Consider the following 14,632-nt stretch of genomic DNA (forward strand, 5'->3'; position numbering starts at 1 on the left):
CCACCTCAGCCACAGCAACGGTCCCAAGCCGCTCTCCCCATCGTGAGCCAGAAGCAAGAGCTTCCAGAGGCAAAAACTATTCTTTACAGAGGTTTACGGACTGAAAGACACTTGTGAGCTCAGGCTAGACTAGCCATCAGGAGCTTCCTCTGCCCTGTGCCGAGATCGGAGGCCACCAGCACCACAGCATTTTGTAAAGTTCTAAAGCTGAACAACGACTCAAGCATGATCACATCTGTGGGGGGGGGGGGGGCCTGCTCTTGCTCAGGGGGCTTCGCCTCAGCAGCCAGGCCTACTCTAAAATAACCACCTCCACCCACTGAGTCACATGCTCCAGAGGGAGAGCGAGACTCACCTGATCATTGTTGTATTTCATCTGGCACACCGACGCGTATCGATCACAGCCCGGCACCGGGTTCAGAGGTCGACACACGTTTATGTAGTATTTCCTCCATGTGCTGTGCTCGCCTGCATTGTCCATGGCATACCAGTTTCCTCCACGACCACCTTCGGATTTTGCTAGACTAAAATTTCAAAGCAAAATGCATGGTTTTGATGTTATCAGTCTGACAATTCACTTCTAAGTAGTTATGGACATACGGAATGAAACATGGCCTACCAAACCATGGAATGTGGCTCACCATGACTCACAACACCCACGACTAGCTCGACCTTCACTGAACTCGCACTCGGCAGACCCTCCACGGCCCCTCCCCCACAACACCTCTGTACCAACAGACAGTCCTTGTTTTAAAGGATGCAGCTGAAGACAGACTTCGCTATGGCCAAGAGCACTGGATGTCATAAAGGCTACCAGACCATTATTAGAATTCACTCTGCCTAAAACTCCCCATCTTGGTCCTGCACCCCCAAAACTTACTTGTGCCCCCATTATCCACTCAGTTATTGCTCACCAGCAAAGCCCAAGCCAACTTCGCACACACTAGACCCGGCCCGGGGCCAAGGCCAAGGGTAGGCTGACCCCGGCCCTCACCTGGAGAGATCATACTGCTCCAGCGTGGAGGGGTCGGTCACCACACACTCCAGGGGCTCCTCCGGGCAGGCGTAACTGGTGTACCACCGGAAGTTGTAGGTAGAGTTATCTTCCTCCTAACCACACGACAAGGAGAGAAACAGGAGGGATGGCAAAGAGAAAGGGGAATGTTAACACAGAGCCAGCATTTAAGAAATGACAGGCATTTTCTGTAAATAGGAACTAGAGGAAAGAAAGTCTACTTTGCCCGTCTACATTTGTCTTATTAAAATGAAGACTTCCCAGTAATAAATTAGCCTCAGTTAAGCAGCATTAGGATGATTTTTGAATTAAGTTTCGTACACAAAACCAACAGGGTGGTGGGTTACCATCGAGGTTTATGGCCCACTGAATAACCAGCTCAGATGAATACTGCCTACGTACCCTGGCAAATCTAAGAAGATTAATTAAAATCATAGAAGATGATGATTGGGCCAGGAAACCAGACCAATAATAGCTCTGCTTCCAAATAAAGGGCCCACAACAGGCTCCTGTGTTAAGTCTCAGGGAGACAGACGAGTTGATGGTTTCTCCCCAGGAAAAACCATAACTCACACCTCATCTATGGTTAGAACCACATTTCATTCCAAAAAAGTCACAAGCCCTGTTCTACCCACTTTTTTCTTTCCCCCTGCCTTTATGAGACTGGCGTTCTCTCCCTCCCGGGTCTCATGCGTGACGGAAGCCCACACGCGTGCACACAGCACACAGCTCCTACCTGATATTCAGGGAGACCGACTCCAGCCTCTCGGTCACAGAGGAAGGTGATCAGTGTAGCTCTTGGTGTATGCTTTTCATTATTATAGGGCGTGCCATCTTTATAGTTCAACTGGATCATCCCATCATAATATGACAGTTTAGCGTTATTCAGTCCCAAGTTCCAAGCCTTATTACCACTAAAACGAGCAAACAAATGTCTCTCAGCAAGGCCAGCAAGGCCAGAAGCGCTGCCATGCTGGGACACCGGGGCAAGGCCGCTGCACGGTGGGGTGGGGGCGAGGTCCACGACCTCCGGCTGCAGATCACCAGGGTCTGCAGTGGGGCCAAAGGGCAGGCCCACCCCCACACCAGGACCCAAGGCCACGCTCAGCCTGGCTGGTTTAAGGTACAACCACCCCGCCTGCGCTATTACCACACTCAACAGAAAGACCTGTGCGCATTTAACAACTGAGACATGCAGGCTACACTGAAACTAGCTATTAGGTAAAGTCTAAGGCTGTGGCCTGCTCCTTTTCCAGGAAATTCAACTCCTAGCATCCTCTGGTTTTGAGGCCAGGGCTTCTTAGGGTTGCATGCTCCTTGAAAAGCAATGACGTCAGTAGAGAATACACGTACTCCTGAATAAAATGTCTGTTATTACAAGAAGCTTAAGGAAAGCCCATAACTAAAAAGGAAGTTACTTGCCTTTTTACTACTTGACAGGCTCCAGAGTCCGGCTGACAGGAACTCACAGACACCGCACCACAAACATTTATGTAAAAGTCATACTTGTCTGTCTCAATTTTATATGCACCATTTTTCTTTGTGAGAGGTGACAAATCAAAAGAAAACCCTAAGAAACAGTAAAAACGATGCCATATGTAAGGTCAGTCGGACCACAGGGGAGAAGGGTGGCTCTAAGCTCACAGCTTCAAAGACAGGCTTCCCAGGAACTGGCCAATGGCAGGGAGCCACAAGATGGCAGAAGAGATGCTTTCCCCTTCAGGCCACCAGAACTGCTCTTACTTACGGACATCTCCCCTGGATATGGATTCACCACCAGCATTCCTGTCTTACTGCGTTAACCTAAAAACCCTATTCAAAGCCCCTAACTGCTGGATGAATAAACAACCAGTACGTTCAAAGCTAGATGACCACAATCCATGGACCTCTAAGGCGAGTTTCTAGGGCATTAACTTATGCAAAAAGCCTTTTCAAACACCATGTGATCCTCATGTTCTACATTCAGCGCACACCTACCTCTACCAGGCATCGAAGGGGTAGGCTTCTCATTATCCCAACCTCAAGTGTCAGACCTCCAGAATTTCAGTTAAACATTAGTATAATTCTGAAGTGGGTTATCTCTAAAACGCTCACAGAAAATAGATAAGGAAAAAAAAAAAAAAACCTAAGCCGTTCGCGGGGGCACCCCACCACCCGGGTGCTGTGCGGGCACACACCTGCCTGGGAGTCAAAGACCGTGCAGTTCTCGCCCTCCGTCTTCGACAGCACGCAGGCGGCGGCCGTATGCCACTCGAACTCATAGAAGCAGCCATTATCCTCAGAGGTTCTCAACACCGGAGCACTTTCCAGATCACCTGTCGGCGAGGAAGACAAATGTATCACTAATCAGTCCTCAACTAAAAATAGTCCCAGAAATACTGGGATTCCGCTGACATGAGGTTCTTAGAGTAGTCAAACCTGTAGCGGCAAGAAAGAAGGGCGGGTGCCAGGGGCCGGGGTGGGGAGCTTGTGTCCAGTGAGGACAGAGTCAGTTTGGGGAGATGAGAAAGTTCTGGAGGCAGACGGTGGTGATGGCTGCACAACGCTGTGAATGTGCTTCATGCCACTGAACCGGACACCGTAGGAAGGCCAAAATGTTGAATTTCGTGTTACGTGCATTTTACGAGTTTCTTAAACATGGTAAATTCTGCATTATGTGTATTTCACCACAATTCGAAAAACACTCAAAAACAAAAAATAGTCCTAGCCCTTGACCTTATCCCACAGCTGGGCATTTATCCAAAGAAAATATTTCAACAGGAGGCGGACAAGGGATCTGCAACAGCACAATCACCAGCCCTGGAAACACGTTATTAATCCAACAATAGGGAAAACGTTTAAAAATAGTAAAACCAAGCCATTATCAACAAGGAAGTCCCTAAAAATTATTAATATAATTGCAGAACACAGAAGAGCGTTCACAAAATGCCATGTTTTGAGGAATGTTGGGAAAAAGTCTGAATATATACAGATTTTGACCCTGTAAAAACAATGTAAGCCTATAAATAAAGATAAGTGAAGAAGAGCATTGTGTTTAAAGGGTGAGATCACGGACAATATTTTTCAAGCGCTTACGATTTTCCCCCTTTGGAGGAAGTTAAGCAGCCGACACGGCCGCTCAGTTATCAGTCCCGAGGAAGAGGAAGCCACGCTGAGACCCATAACTCATTTGGAAAATTGCAACATGACGCTCTCGACACCATATGGTTTCTCCATTTCTGGACTGGTTTTGGGTGGGGGTTGGGGGCTCAAATCCCACAGACCACCACTGAAGGTTCTAGAACCGGAAATGCACACAGCACGACCCCTTTCTACCTCCCCCTCTGAGCAGTGGCCCGTGAGAAACAGAGAAATGAAGGATGCAGGCTCACCTGGGGCAAAAGCCACCACAACATGTCACCTCTTCCCTTTTTCCAAAAGTGCTCACCTGGCTTGCAGACGAGTGTTATGTTAGTTGTTATTTTCCTGTGGCCACAGTCACTACCGTCTGAATACGAGAGCTGAAGGTTCCCTCTCTCTTTCGTGGGAGAAGAAATAAACTTGCCTAGACTTTTAAATCCACTCTTATCTGGAAAAAAGGGGAAAAAACAGAAGACATGATTAAAAATGATAATGACCCAGAGAAGAGTTACCAACACGTCAGCCAGGACCCAGGAGGGGCGCCGTGGCCCCTTCCCCAACCTGCTCAGCCTGGCCCCGTGGTCAGTGGTGGGTTTTTCTCGAGGGACAGGTTTGGCCGGGCCATGCAGCCACAATGAGAACGCCAAGACCACCCCAAGGCTCAGGGAGATAGGGCAGTAACGATCAACAACGTCCTGCTCCGTGGGCACGAGAGACAGACAGCAAGCTTGCATGTCACACCATCCCAGGGTGCCCCTACTTCCAGGGCCTCGGCTCCCCTGAGACACAAGGTCTTTTGAAAGCACAGCCAAGAGGCTAGAGTTTGTCCCGGGACCAAAGCAGAAACTAACTGAACCTGTCCAGCAAGCCAGGAAGGTGACTATTTCATTCTTGGGTCAGTTGACTTTACTACGAGGCCCTGAAACTCTGTCCCCAGTCCTGCTCACCCAGACGCACAGGCGTGCCTGGACCTGCTTCAAAAGACACAGCAGCAATTCAGAATACTGGGGTAATTCCTAAAACCCAACCTGAGTTCCTAACTCCTTATCTAATTGTAACAGATTCTGATTACTCTACCTGCCTCTCATTTTCCAGGTGAGTCTTAAGTGGCAGACAACTAACGTGCGAAACGCCTGTATCAAACCGAGCAGTCTCTGCAGGAAAGCCTCGGAACTGACAGAACTACAGCAAAAGGAGTCCAAGGGGCACAAGGACTCTTCTAGAGAGGGTACGGTGAGATGCCACTTGTCTAAAGCCGTAACGTAATCATGGGCAGTAAAGCTGTTAAAAACTCACAGTCAGTTTTACACAAGTACTGGCAATGTTATTCTTCAAGTTGCAAAGGGAAAAGATAACCAAGTAATTCCCAGCCTGGCTCTTTCTGTTCCCAGGTACGGCGTTAGCTAACCTCAGAAGGCTTTCGCCAACTTCAGGACAGCGGAGCGCGACAGTTTCTAGAGCACACCAAGCAGTTACCTACGTGTGAGTCATGAACTTTTTTTCCTCCCCATCCTGTATATGCTGAACCCAGAGAGAGGAGACTGACACAAACCACAGGAAGATTCTCTAATTCGCTCCAAACTGGATGCAGCTGAGTTCCACGTGCCTCTGGGAAAACCACTACCGTGATCCTGCTCTGGGCACAACTCACCAACAGAGCACACGGCTGCATCTTCAGGACAGCCTCTGGCCTGGCCTTCCTGCAGCACTCTGTGGCAGATATTAATGAAGAAGTGCTTCTTTTCTCTTTCCCTCTGGCTGCCATCCACGGCTTCCCAATTCTGTTCCAGTTCTGTAATTTAAAAAAAAAAAAAAAATCTTTTAGCCAAAGGCAGTGATTATTTCTCTGTGAGTCACACCATAAATGGTGATTAAGCCAAAGGAAAAGGCCCAAGGCTCACCAAGCATGTAGTCCCTAAACCTCAGGCACTCACGTTTCTGGACGCAGGCAGACCAAAGGCACAGAAATTCACCGAGACCCTCAGGCTTCTCACCTCACGTGACAGTTAACAAAGCATGGCCCAATACCTCCTCAGAAGAGTAGGCTTACCAGGGGGTAGGGACAGAGCGAAACTTTCCCAAGCACCCAAGTGTGAAATCAGAAATGGAAAAGCAAGTCCAGCCGGCAGCCCGTGCCTTACAAGGGGCAGAGCACCGCGCCATCAGTCCCGCGCCCTCCTCCAACCACCAGGAAGGTTAAAGTCACCTGCCCCCTCTTCCACACCAGCAGACCGAGTGTGGGCCATGCTTTGTTTCTGGAATCGAACAAGACACGTCGGTCCCTGAGCTCAGACAGCTTGTGAGCCAGTCATGTATGAACAGGACCAAAACTCCACAGAAGGCCGAGGGAGCACACATAAGCGCTGAGAGCAGGACCAGCACACATCGGAGGCGCCCGGAACGGGCGGCCAAAGGGATGAATGCGTGTGAAGGGCGTACAGAGACTGAAGGCGCTCCTTTTATGGACAGGATGCTGGGGTTCAGAAGGGAAAGCCCACCACTCGTCAGGGTAACAGTTACTCTGAAGAGCTATGTGCCAATGTCAACAACTGAGAAGAACCCACTGGAAGCCATGCAAAGACGAACAGGGACAAGGACGGGGCACTGGGGTGGGCTGACAAGCCGTAAGACAGGAGGACTGTTTAAGCTAGCAAGGAAGGAGTTCTAAGAGCATCCTGAGCGGTCTGCGTGAATCCTGCAGAAATGCCCAAGTCCCTGGAGAGCCCGGGCAGTGGCACGTGTCAGCTGTGTGAATGCGTGTGTCTCTGCATCCCTCAGGGGCCCCCACGTGTGTCCTGTACTCGGTGATGTTTAAACAACAGTGCTGGACGAAGTGATCTAACCGCACCACCCAGTTTACTGTGACAAAGCTGAAGCCCACAGAAGACAGACAACTCACTCAGGACCACGCACAACACCGTGCTCTCTTTCCAGCGCACAAAGCCGATCTCTTCACGAACACATATGTACCAGCACTGAACCACGGCACCATCCCCGCTGACCGGGTGCTGAGCTACTAATATACAAAGAACATTTGCTTCCGAGGCAATTCACCAACACTCAACATTTACAGAGGTCTCGTGTCAAAAAGAAGCTCTCCGACGCTGCTTACAAGTAAGGAATTCCTTTTTCTAATATTATGCTGTCCAAACCAGACAGGGACTCAGAACCCATGAGTAACCACTCCTACGGCACGGGTAATTCTGTGACTCTAGGCAAGCATTCTCTCTACCTCCGATATTATCTCTACAGATGCAATTTGCCTCTACTTATACCTAATTCCAGGGCTGCTGAAAGGGTGAAACGAAAAATGTCCCAACTCGAGTCAGCTTCCCTGTTGGGAACCCTGATTCTTAGCACTCGGTCGCTCAGCCCCCTGTGAAGTTCGAAGGCCTGGGGCAGGGGTCATGCCTGCCAGGTTTGCTGCCATATCCCCAGGACCTGGTCTGGCACCTGCCACATAACCAGTGCTCAACGACACCTGCTGAGCAGATCTCCAGCTCGGCAGGTCTCTACTGTGATGGCAGGCCTCGGGGACAGACCACGTCACGTGGATGTGGCAAGGGACACGGCATCCAAGGGCTCCCAGACCCATTTTCCTTTCGGCCCCACAAGCATCTGAGGTGAGATAGGGAATGCTGACCCCACCTTAGAGATGGGAAAAGAGACAGTGAGACAAAAGGGGAGAGCACAGGGTCAAAAGAGAGACTGACCCCGGCTGCATCAGCCTTCACACTGAGGGTCCAACCCTCAGGGCCCAACAGGCCAGGGCGAGGTGGAAACACGGCCTGCTTGAAGGCTGCTGAACTTTTTACTCTTTTTAACTGAAATGCAAGTGACATGGAACACGGCAGTCATTTTAGGTGGACGACATCCTGATCTGATCTGTGTGCGGGAGAACCCCCATGTTTAATTACCATCCATCACCACACACAGATCCAAGTGTGTGTGTGTGAGAACTTGCAAGATCTACTTTCTTAGCAACAAGAACGTAGATCTAAAATAAAAAACTTCCTAATCACAGAGTACAAGACCGGGGATTTGGCAGTTTCTACTAAACTAGAATAAGATGAGCCCAGGGCATCCCAATGAGAGAAGTCATGCCACGCTCAAACTCAGGTATTTCGCCTCCTAAGTCAGCATCATTCCTAATAATTTGTATGACTGCTTTGCGAAAAGGGGGACAAGGCCAGGATACAATTAGGTGACAGTTGAAGAAAAAAGCAACAGCATTTCCAAATGTTTTCACAGGGGAAGAGGCAAGAGAAGGCTCCTGTGAACAGGCGGATGGAGCCCACGGCGCGCAAGCCCTACCTGAGTGCCGAGCCAGCGCGGACAGGTCGTACCGCTTCTTCCCGTCGGTCACACTGCAGAGGAGATCCTCCTTCTCCTTCACACAAGCGTACTTCGTGTCCCACGTGAAGAAGTAGGTGCAATCTACCTCCCCGCTGAATACAGGAGCTCCTTTCCCATCATTACCTGTGCAATTTGAGAAGGGGGGTGGGGGGTACACTCCATTATATGTAACCAAAACCTAGTCAGCCCATTGGCCACCGATGCCAACTGGGCAGTTAAACTCAAGTCCTAAACCCAAAGCTGAGGCTTTGGGGTCGTCAGAGGGGTCAGAGGTTAGAGAGCCTTCTCTTGTGTTTCAGACAATCATAAACCCCTCAACAGCAGGCCTGCTGTGTCCCTTCCACCTCAGTAAGAAGGTCTCAGTAAGCCATCAGGCTATTTACAACACGTTCACTGGGGGTGACTAACAAGGAACGTGTAAGCCACCAGGCAGGGCTTGCTGCACGCGGGCTGTGGTCAGCCCCGCAACAGGCTCATGAGTATCCTCTGCGTCAGACGACAGGGATTCACCAGAAGGTGGACAGAGACCAGAGCTCTAGCCCCAGAAGCTCCGCTGGCTTTATGATGCAATTTCGGGCAGGGTGAGTTCCCGGAGATTCATCCCTAACCGGAAAAGAAAGAGTGAGAGTGTACAGCCACCCCATCGAACCGTGCGGAGACCCACGTCATCTTCCAAAGCCAGAGGCATGCCTCCCGGCATTCCAGCATCCATGAGCACCAGGCCTTCATCGGTGCGGATGCCTCCAGCACCCTACCATAATCCATGCTCTGCGCACACCTCCAGGGAGTCCTGAAAGCCAGCTCTTCGTGGGCCACTTCCCTGATCCACGTGGCCTGGGATTCGGCAAACTGTGGTCATTTTTCCCTTACTAGAAATACTACCCCTCGGCTTTCCAAGCTGGTGGACGGCTGGCACGGAGCTCTGTTTTCCGCCCCTTGATGGTTTAATAATCCTCCTCTGGACCTCCTACATGATTTGCCTTTCTTGAGGTTTGGTGCCCTGAAGTGCACAATGTTCTAAAGCAAAGGGAAATAATATTTTGTACCAAGGGCAAATGATGTTTTGATTGCAATTTCTCTGAAATCTTTAATATTATAAACATTATAATTATAATACCAGCAAGAGCAGCTAGGGTGTATGGAGCACAACCTGAACCAGGCACTGAGCATCGAAGGGCTACAGGGGGGTGCTCTGCAGAAAACAGGCTCAGGGTTGAAGACCTGATAGATCTTGGCATATTTAATCTCATGGCACAGGTACCGTTTTAGCCCCATTTTTGCAGATTAAGGTGGGGGTTAAATAATTTGCATACGGTCTCATAGCTAGAAGCCGAGGAGTCGGGATTCAGACCCAGACAGTCTGGCCCCAGAGCCAGGCTCATAACCACAACCACAGGCAATACTTCCCTACACTACTGTGGGGGTTTTTTTCTTTCTTTTTTTTTTTCTTTTAAACGTATGTACTTTAAGCCATTCTTTTTAAGATGCGGCACTCCCAGCTTCCCTTCTGACAACAAAGAGCCCCCCCCCCCCATTTGGGACCGCTGGGGCCTCCCTCCATGCGTGCTACCCCAACAGCGGACATTATGTACCTCTTCACCCCACCCACAGGACGGAAGGACAAGCCGCTTACTCCTGCTGGACCTGTCGGGTTTGCATTTCACTACCTGGAAAAGATATGTGTTTCCCACAAACTTGAAGTATTCGCTGCATTTCTCTTTCACCAGTAAGTTCACAAATCATTAATACTAGGAATGGTTCGAGAATCCATCCCCACTTTGGAGCTGGTTCTGCATCTGAGATTTACTGCTTGAGGGAGCGCTAGTTTTCAATAATCACTGGTGTATTATTTCATTACTCAATGAATTTTAGAAGAATGAAACTCGCTGGCTCAGGGGAAAATGGATCCCTCCAGCAGAACCCGGTCACCCTCTGCCTGCAGCACTGCTCCAAAGCCACCCACTCCCCACACTGGTTTGGTTCTCCTCTAGCTGTGCGGCTACAGTGCACTGCCCAGCCTCCCTGCCTCCGAAGCTGGGCCATGCCACTTAGTTCCAGCCCATTTTTTAAAAAATGCTGTTCCCATTCTGCAGAGTCCTTGCAGGCCAAGTCTACAGACAGCAACACCACGGGATGGGAAGCACGAGAGGAGCACTCAGAGCCGAGCCCCGCCACCAGCACCTCCGACAACCTGCACTGAACTAAAGAAAATAAACCCTTAACGGAGTGAGTCAGTTAAATCTGTGGGTACCTTTGTACCAGCCTATTCCAATATATCACTCGTCCAAAAAGAACGATTTCATGTCCTTATCTGACAAGATCACCAACAGTAAGTGTCCCATTGCAGCAAACTGGATGTTAGCTGCCGAAACGAATGGCTGTGTGTACATGTGCACACTTACAGGCTCAAAGAATAAACACATGCACCTCTGTGTCTTAAAAATGCATAAGCCCTAGATTCGTGAACATATATAATTCTAGAACATCCAACTTAAACTATAAACCACGTTATATTACATAACCAATTAACAGCCATTCACATACAAAAATTACATTATTACATTTATCCAAATAAACAAAATCCACCAAGGGATTTTTCTCTAAGAACTTAAAGTTTGAACAAAATAATAATGAAATAACTTTTACAGTACACAGTCTGCTCCAAAGTTTGAAGGACTGAATCACAGAGCTGGAAGGAATCGTAAATATTTTATGACCCTACTCCAGCATGAGAGCAGGCTCAAAACCTCTCACAAAACATCTAACATCTCCCTGTCTGGTCTTCTTGCCACCATCCTAACTAAAACAGCCTAGGAAGACATTGAGTTTTTGGCATGAGGACATCTCTGTGAATCCTGTTGGGTGTGATAAAGGCCCTGAGGTCACGTGAAGGAACAGACATGGGGTGGAATGTTCTGATCCATCGGTGGTGACGTAGAGTTTTTATGAAGCAAATTTGGCAAAACATTAGTAACTGCTCAATAAAGAGCAGTGAGCATATAAATTTTCATCGTAATGTTCTACTTGTACGTTTGAAAACCTTTAGTAATAAAGATAAAAGAGGAAAAAATGGCCGTTAGCGCTTTTTTCAAGCGCCGGCATGTTCCAGCACAAGCCTTGAGTGTTGACGCCTCTTCCTAGCAGTCCCAGACTATGTACCCTTCCCCATATCCTCCTCACCTGCTGGGATCTTTTTAGATCATTATTCTACCTTCCCAGCATGCCCAAATGAGATCAGTGCACGCGCAAAGATCTCAGCCAAGTCATTCATAAAAAGTCCAGAACAGAACGCGGCCAAAGGGGGTAATGACAAGGTCGGAGGGAGACTTGAACCACAGGAGTTGGCCAACAGCAAAGCAGCTCGGCCAGCAGGGGAGGGCGGGGGCCCGGGGGCCTGAAGGCCTGGGGACACAGCGTTGAGGAGCAGGGTGCATTTCCCAGGCCTGGGGACATAGCGAAAGGGCTGGGCTTCAGAGACAGTCCCCTAAAAGCCCGAAGAGGTGAGGAGGATGGAAGAAAGATGGGGGGTCTGGGGAGGGCAGCAGGGGGGCATTCAAACCACAAGTGAGAGGCACCCAAACCGGAGTCATTCATCCGCCACCTCAAGTCCTGGGGACTCCACAATGATTTCTACAGAAAATCCAACTCCTCTGCAGGACATACAAATTTCTCACCCTCCATTTGAGGGTCATCTTTAGCCATATGCATTCTGAATCCGAAGCTCTGACCCAGTCACACCTGCCCACACTCAGGCCTTTGCATGAGATTCTCCCTCTGCCACAGAGACTGGTCCCCACAGCCACCCTACTTGCGTGCCTGGCTTACTCCGACTCGGCCCACAGAGCTCACCAAGCAGCACCTCCTCTTTCCCGGACAGCCCTAATCCTCCTCGCTGCCCACACCCCAAACCGCTAACTCGCTGCCTCCCTCCTGACAAGGTCTGGGGTGCAACACTCGCCCACAGCCCTGGTCCAGCCTGCATGACCTGCACTCCGGGCACCGTGCCGTCTCTCCCTCTATACTCCCAGTCTGAGCGCCTGGAAAGCACGCAGCCATCACGGTATCCTTGGGCCCCATGGGGTCTAAGCAGATAGATAAGGACAAAACGTATGTTGAACAAATCCACGTTATCAAAAGGGCCAGCAAGCAGATTCCAGGGTGAGACTGGAGTGCACACTCTGGGAAGACAGGCAGAGGTGGGGACGGGGGTGCCGCAGGAGTAAAGGGCACTTTGATTTAAAGCCTTCCTATCTGCTCTACTCCAGGATCCTTCCTCGCCTGTTCCCGAGGCAATTTATTAGAGCCTGGTGCCCGTCACAACCTCCCTGGCTCCCTTCAGCGTCATAGGCTCGAGCTTCTAGAACAGGCACGTCGTGTTCAGCTGCCTCTCCCTAAGCCCCTGCTGAATCACAGAGGAACCTGCCTCATGACCGCTGGTCAAAGCTCTGCCATAGAAACACAAAAAACAAACAGAACGAAGAGCCAGAAAGACCCTCAGGGGTGGGGCAGCCTCTCGAGCCTCTGCGGCTGTACAGCCGACTGGAACCCGGCCAGCTCCAAAACGAGAGCTCCGTGCAGAGGCTCAGTCCGCCTGCGCACACCTGGGGTCCCAGCCTGGAGGCCAACGGACGGGATGGTTCTCTGATGATGATGCAATCCCATCACCTCGCTGCAGATGCAGACTGTGCCCGAGAGCTTCAAGATACGGACCGCGACATGGCTTTCTGAAATGCTGGCGCCATTATGACCTCAAGAAAGCTCATCCTAATCTCTCAGAAAAACCAAACGTTCCACTTAAACTTGCCCGGTGACCTCTTGCAATCCCCCACGTCCAGCCTCCACCACGGGGCCACTCGTTTGCATAAAGGGTCATCTTGAGACTAACTTCAGAAAAGAAGAGCTCTTCAGTGACCACCCTTCAAGGGTGGGGAGTAAACCCACCCTGCTGGACCAGCACTCCCTTCGGTGCGAGCCAGAACTCAAGACAGAAACGCTTTCCCAGCAAGCCCAGTGCTGGGCCCCTTCCCAAAACAAACAGTGAGCAGAGGAAAATGGAAACAGGATGTGTGTGTCGTGGGTGGGGTGGGGTGGAAGGGGTACTCCTGCCCGCTCCAACAGAGCAACCTCGTCTGGGGACCAGAGGGGGCCACATCCAAAGGAGAGGGTCTGCCTGGTCCGTCCGCACGCTGCTGCCGAGAACACACATGCTCCCATCACTGCAAAGGGCAAGGACAGACCACCGGCACTCACCTGCCGTCTTATTGCACTCGAAGTTTATGACGCTCATCCGCTGGAACCCAGAGCTGCATTCATCCCCTCCAGAGTAGATCAAGGTGAGGTCTCCATCGGAGTATCTAGATGTTTGCAACACACGGACACGGGTTTGGGAGAACCAAGAAAGAAACCTGAATTGTTATGCGTTTCTACATGAAGCCCTTTGCATACCGTCAACAAATCAGGACTGACATAAAACAGCAAGCTCTCTGCCCAGCTGGAGAAAAATGTCTAAAGGAAATGAGTTCCAAATGTATGGGCTTGTCGTCCCCTTACTTCAAAGTAATAGCTGGCTGGAAGAAAGCACTGAAGGTTTTGCTGTGAGCATGAAAACTCTTCCACTCTTGTTTTGGATTTTGTACAAAATAAATAAGGCCCAAGAAACACACAGTGTATGTAGCAACTACTATAAACACAGTCTTACCTGAGGGATCCTGGACAATACTCATTTGCAGAGAGCCACATTTTCATAACGCTTTTGTGAAGATAACTACACCAAATTAAGGGTCACAGGAATTGTACTGAATGCGTTTTCTTAGTTGTTTCAAACTTTGATGTAATGCTAACGGCATTTCAGATTCTTAAACTGCCAGAGAAAAATCAGAACTCCTCCGAAAAACTCATTTTAAAATACAAAGGCCAAATCAACTCTTAAACTGATTAAATACCTTTCCTACACTGTGGTTCCTTACACACACCAGATGATAAAACGAACAGTTTTCACAGAAACAGTCTTATTGGAAAGCCAGGATCAGTGACAAATGGCAACTCGCCTACGTCAAACGGGAAGGAATGCTGGCTTAACGGACCTGCCTGCACTTTATGGAAAATGGAAGGAGGAAGGAGACAAGGGGAGCCGGTTATGTT

The 14,632-nt window shown here is 49.8% G+C and overlaps 1 protein-coding gene across 2 annotated transcripts in view; it reads right to left on the reverse strand.

Moving 5' to 3' along the window:
• The window catches only part of IGF2R (insulin like growth factor 2 receptor), a 97,428-nt gene that overhangs the window by 40,368 nt on the left and 42,428 nt on the right, over positions 1-14,632 (reverse strand). For both annotated transcript variants that reach the window (XM_028103413.2, XM_088023809.1), the window contains exons 10-18: positions 13,742-13,845; positions 8,450-8,614; positions 5,787-5,927; positions 4,443-4,583; positions 3,193-3,330; positions 2,438-2,585; positions 1,752-1,929; positions 995-1,110; positions 356-524 (exon numbers count right to left, since the gene is read on the reverse strand). In XM_028103413.2, the coding sequence (XP_027959214.1) occupies positions 356-524; positions 995-1,110; positions 1,752-1,929; positions 2,438-2,585; positions 3,193-3,330; positions 4,443-4,583; positions 5,787-5,927; positions 8,450-8,614; positions 13,742-13,845 (1,300 nt within the window). The remainder of the gene's footprint in view (positions 1-355; positions 525-994; positions 1,111-1,751; positions 1,930-2,437; positions 2,586-3,192; positions 3,331-4,442; positions 4,584-5,786; positions 5,928-8,449; positions 8,615-13,741; positions 13,846-14,632) is intronic.

Source organism: Eumetopias jubatus, unplaced genomic scaffold, assembly GCF_037043125.1.
Source record: "Eumetopias jubatus isolate StellerSeaLion01/CBP00866 unplaced genomic scaffold, mEumJub1_p1.0 scaffold_6, whole genome shotgun sequence".
Lineage (NCBI taxonomy): Eukaryota > Metazoa > Chordata > Mammalia > Carnivora > Otariidae > Eumetopias > Eumetopias jubatus.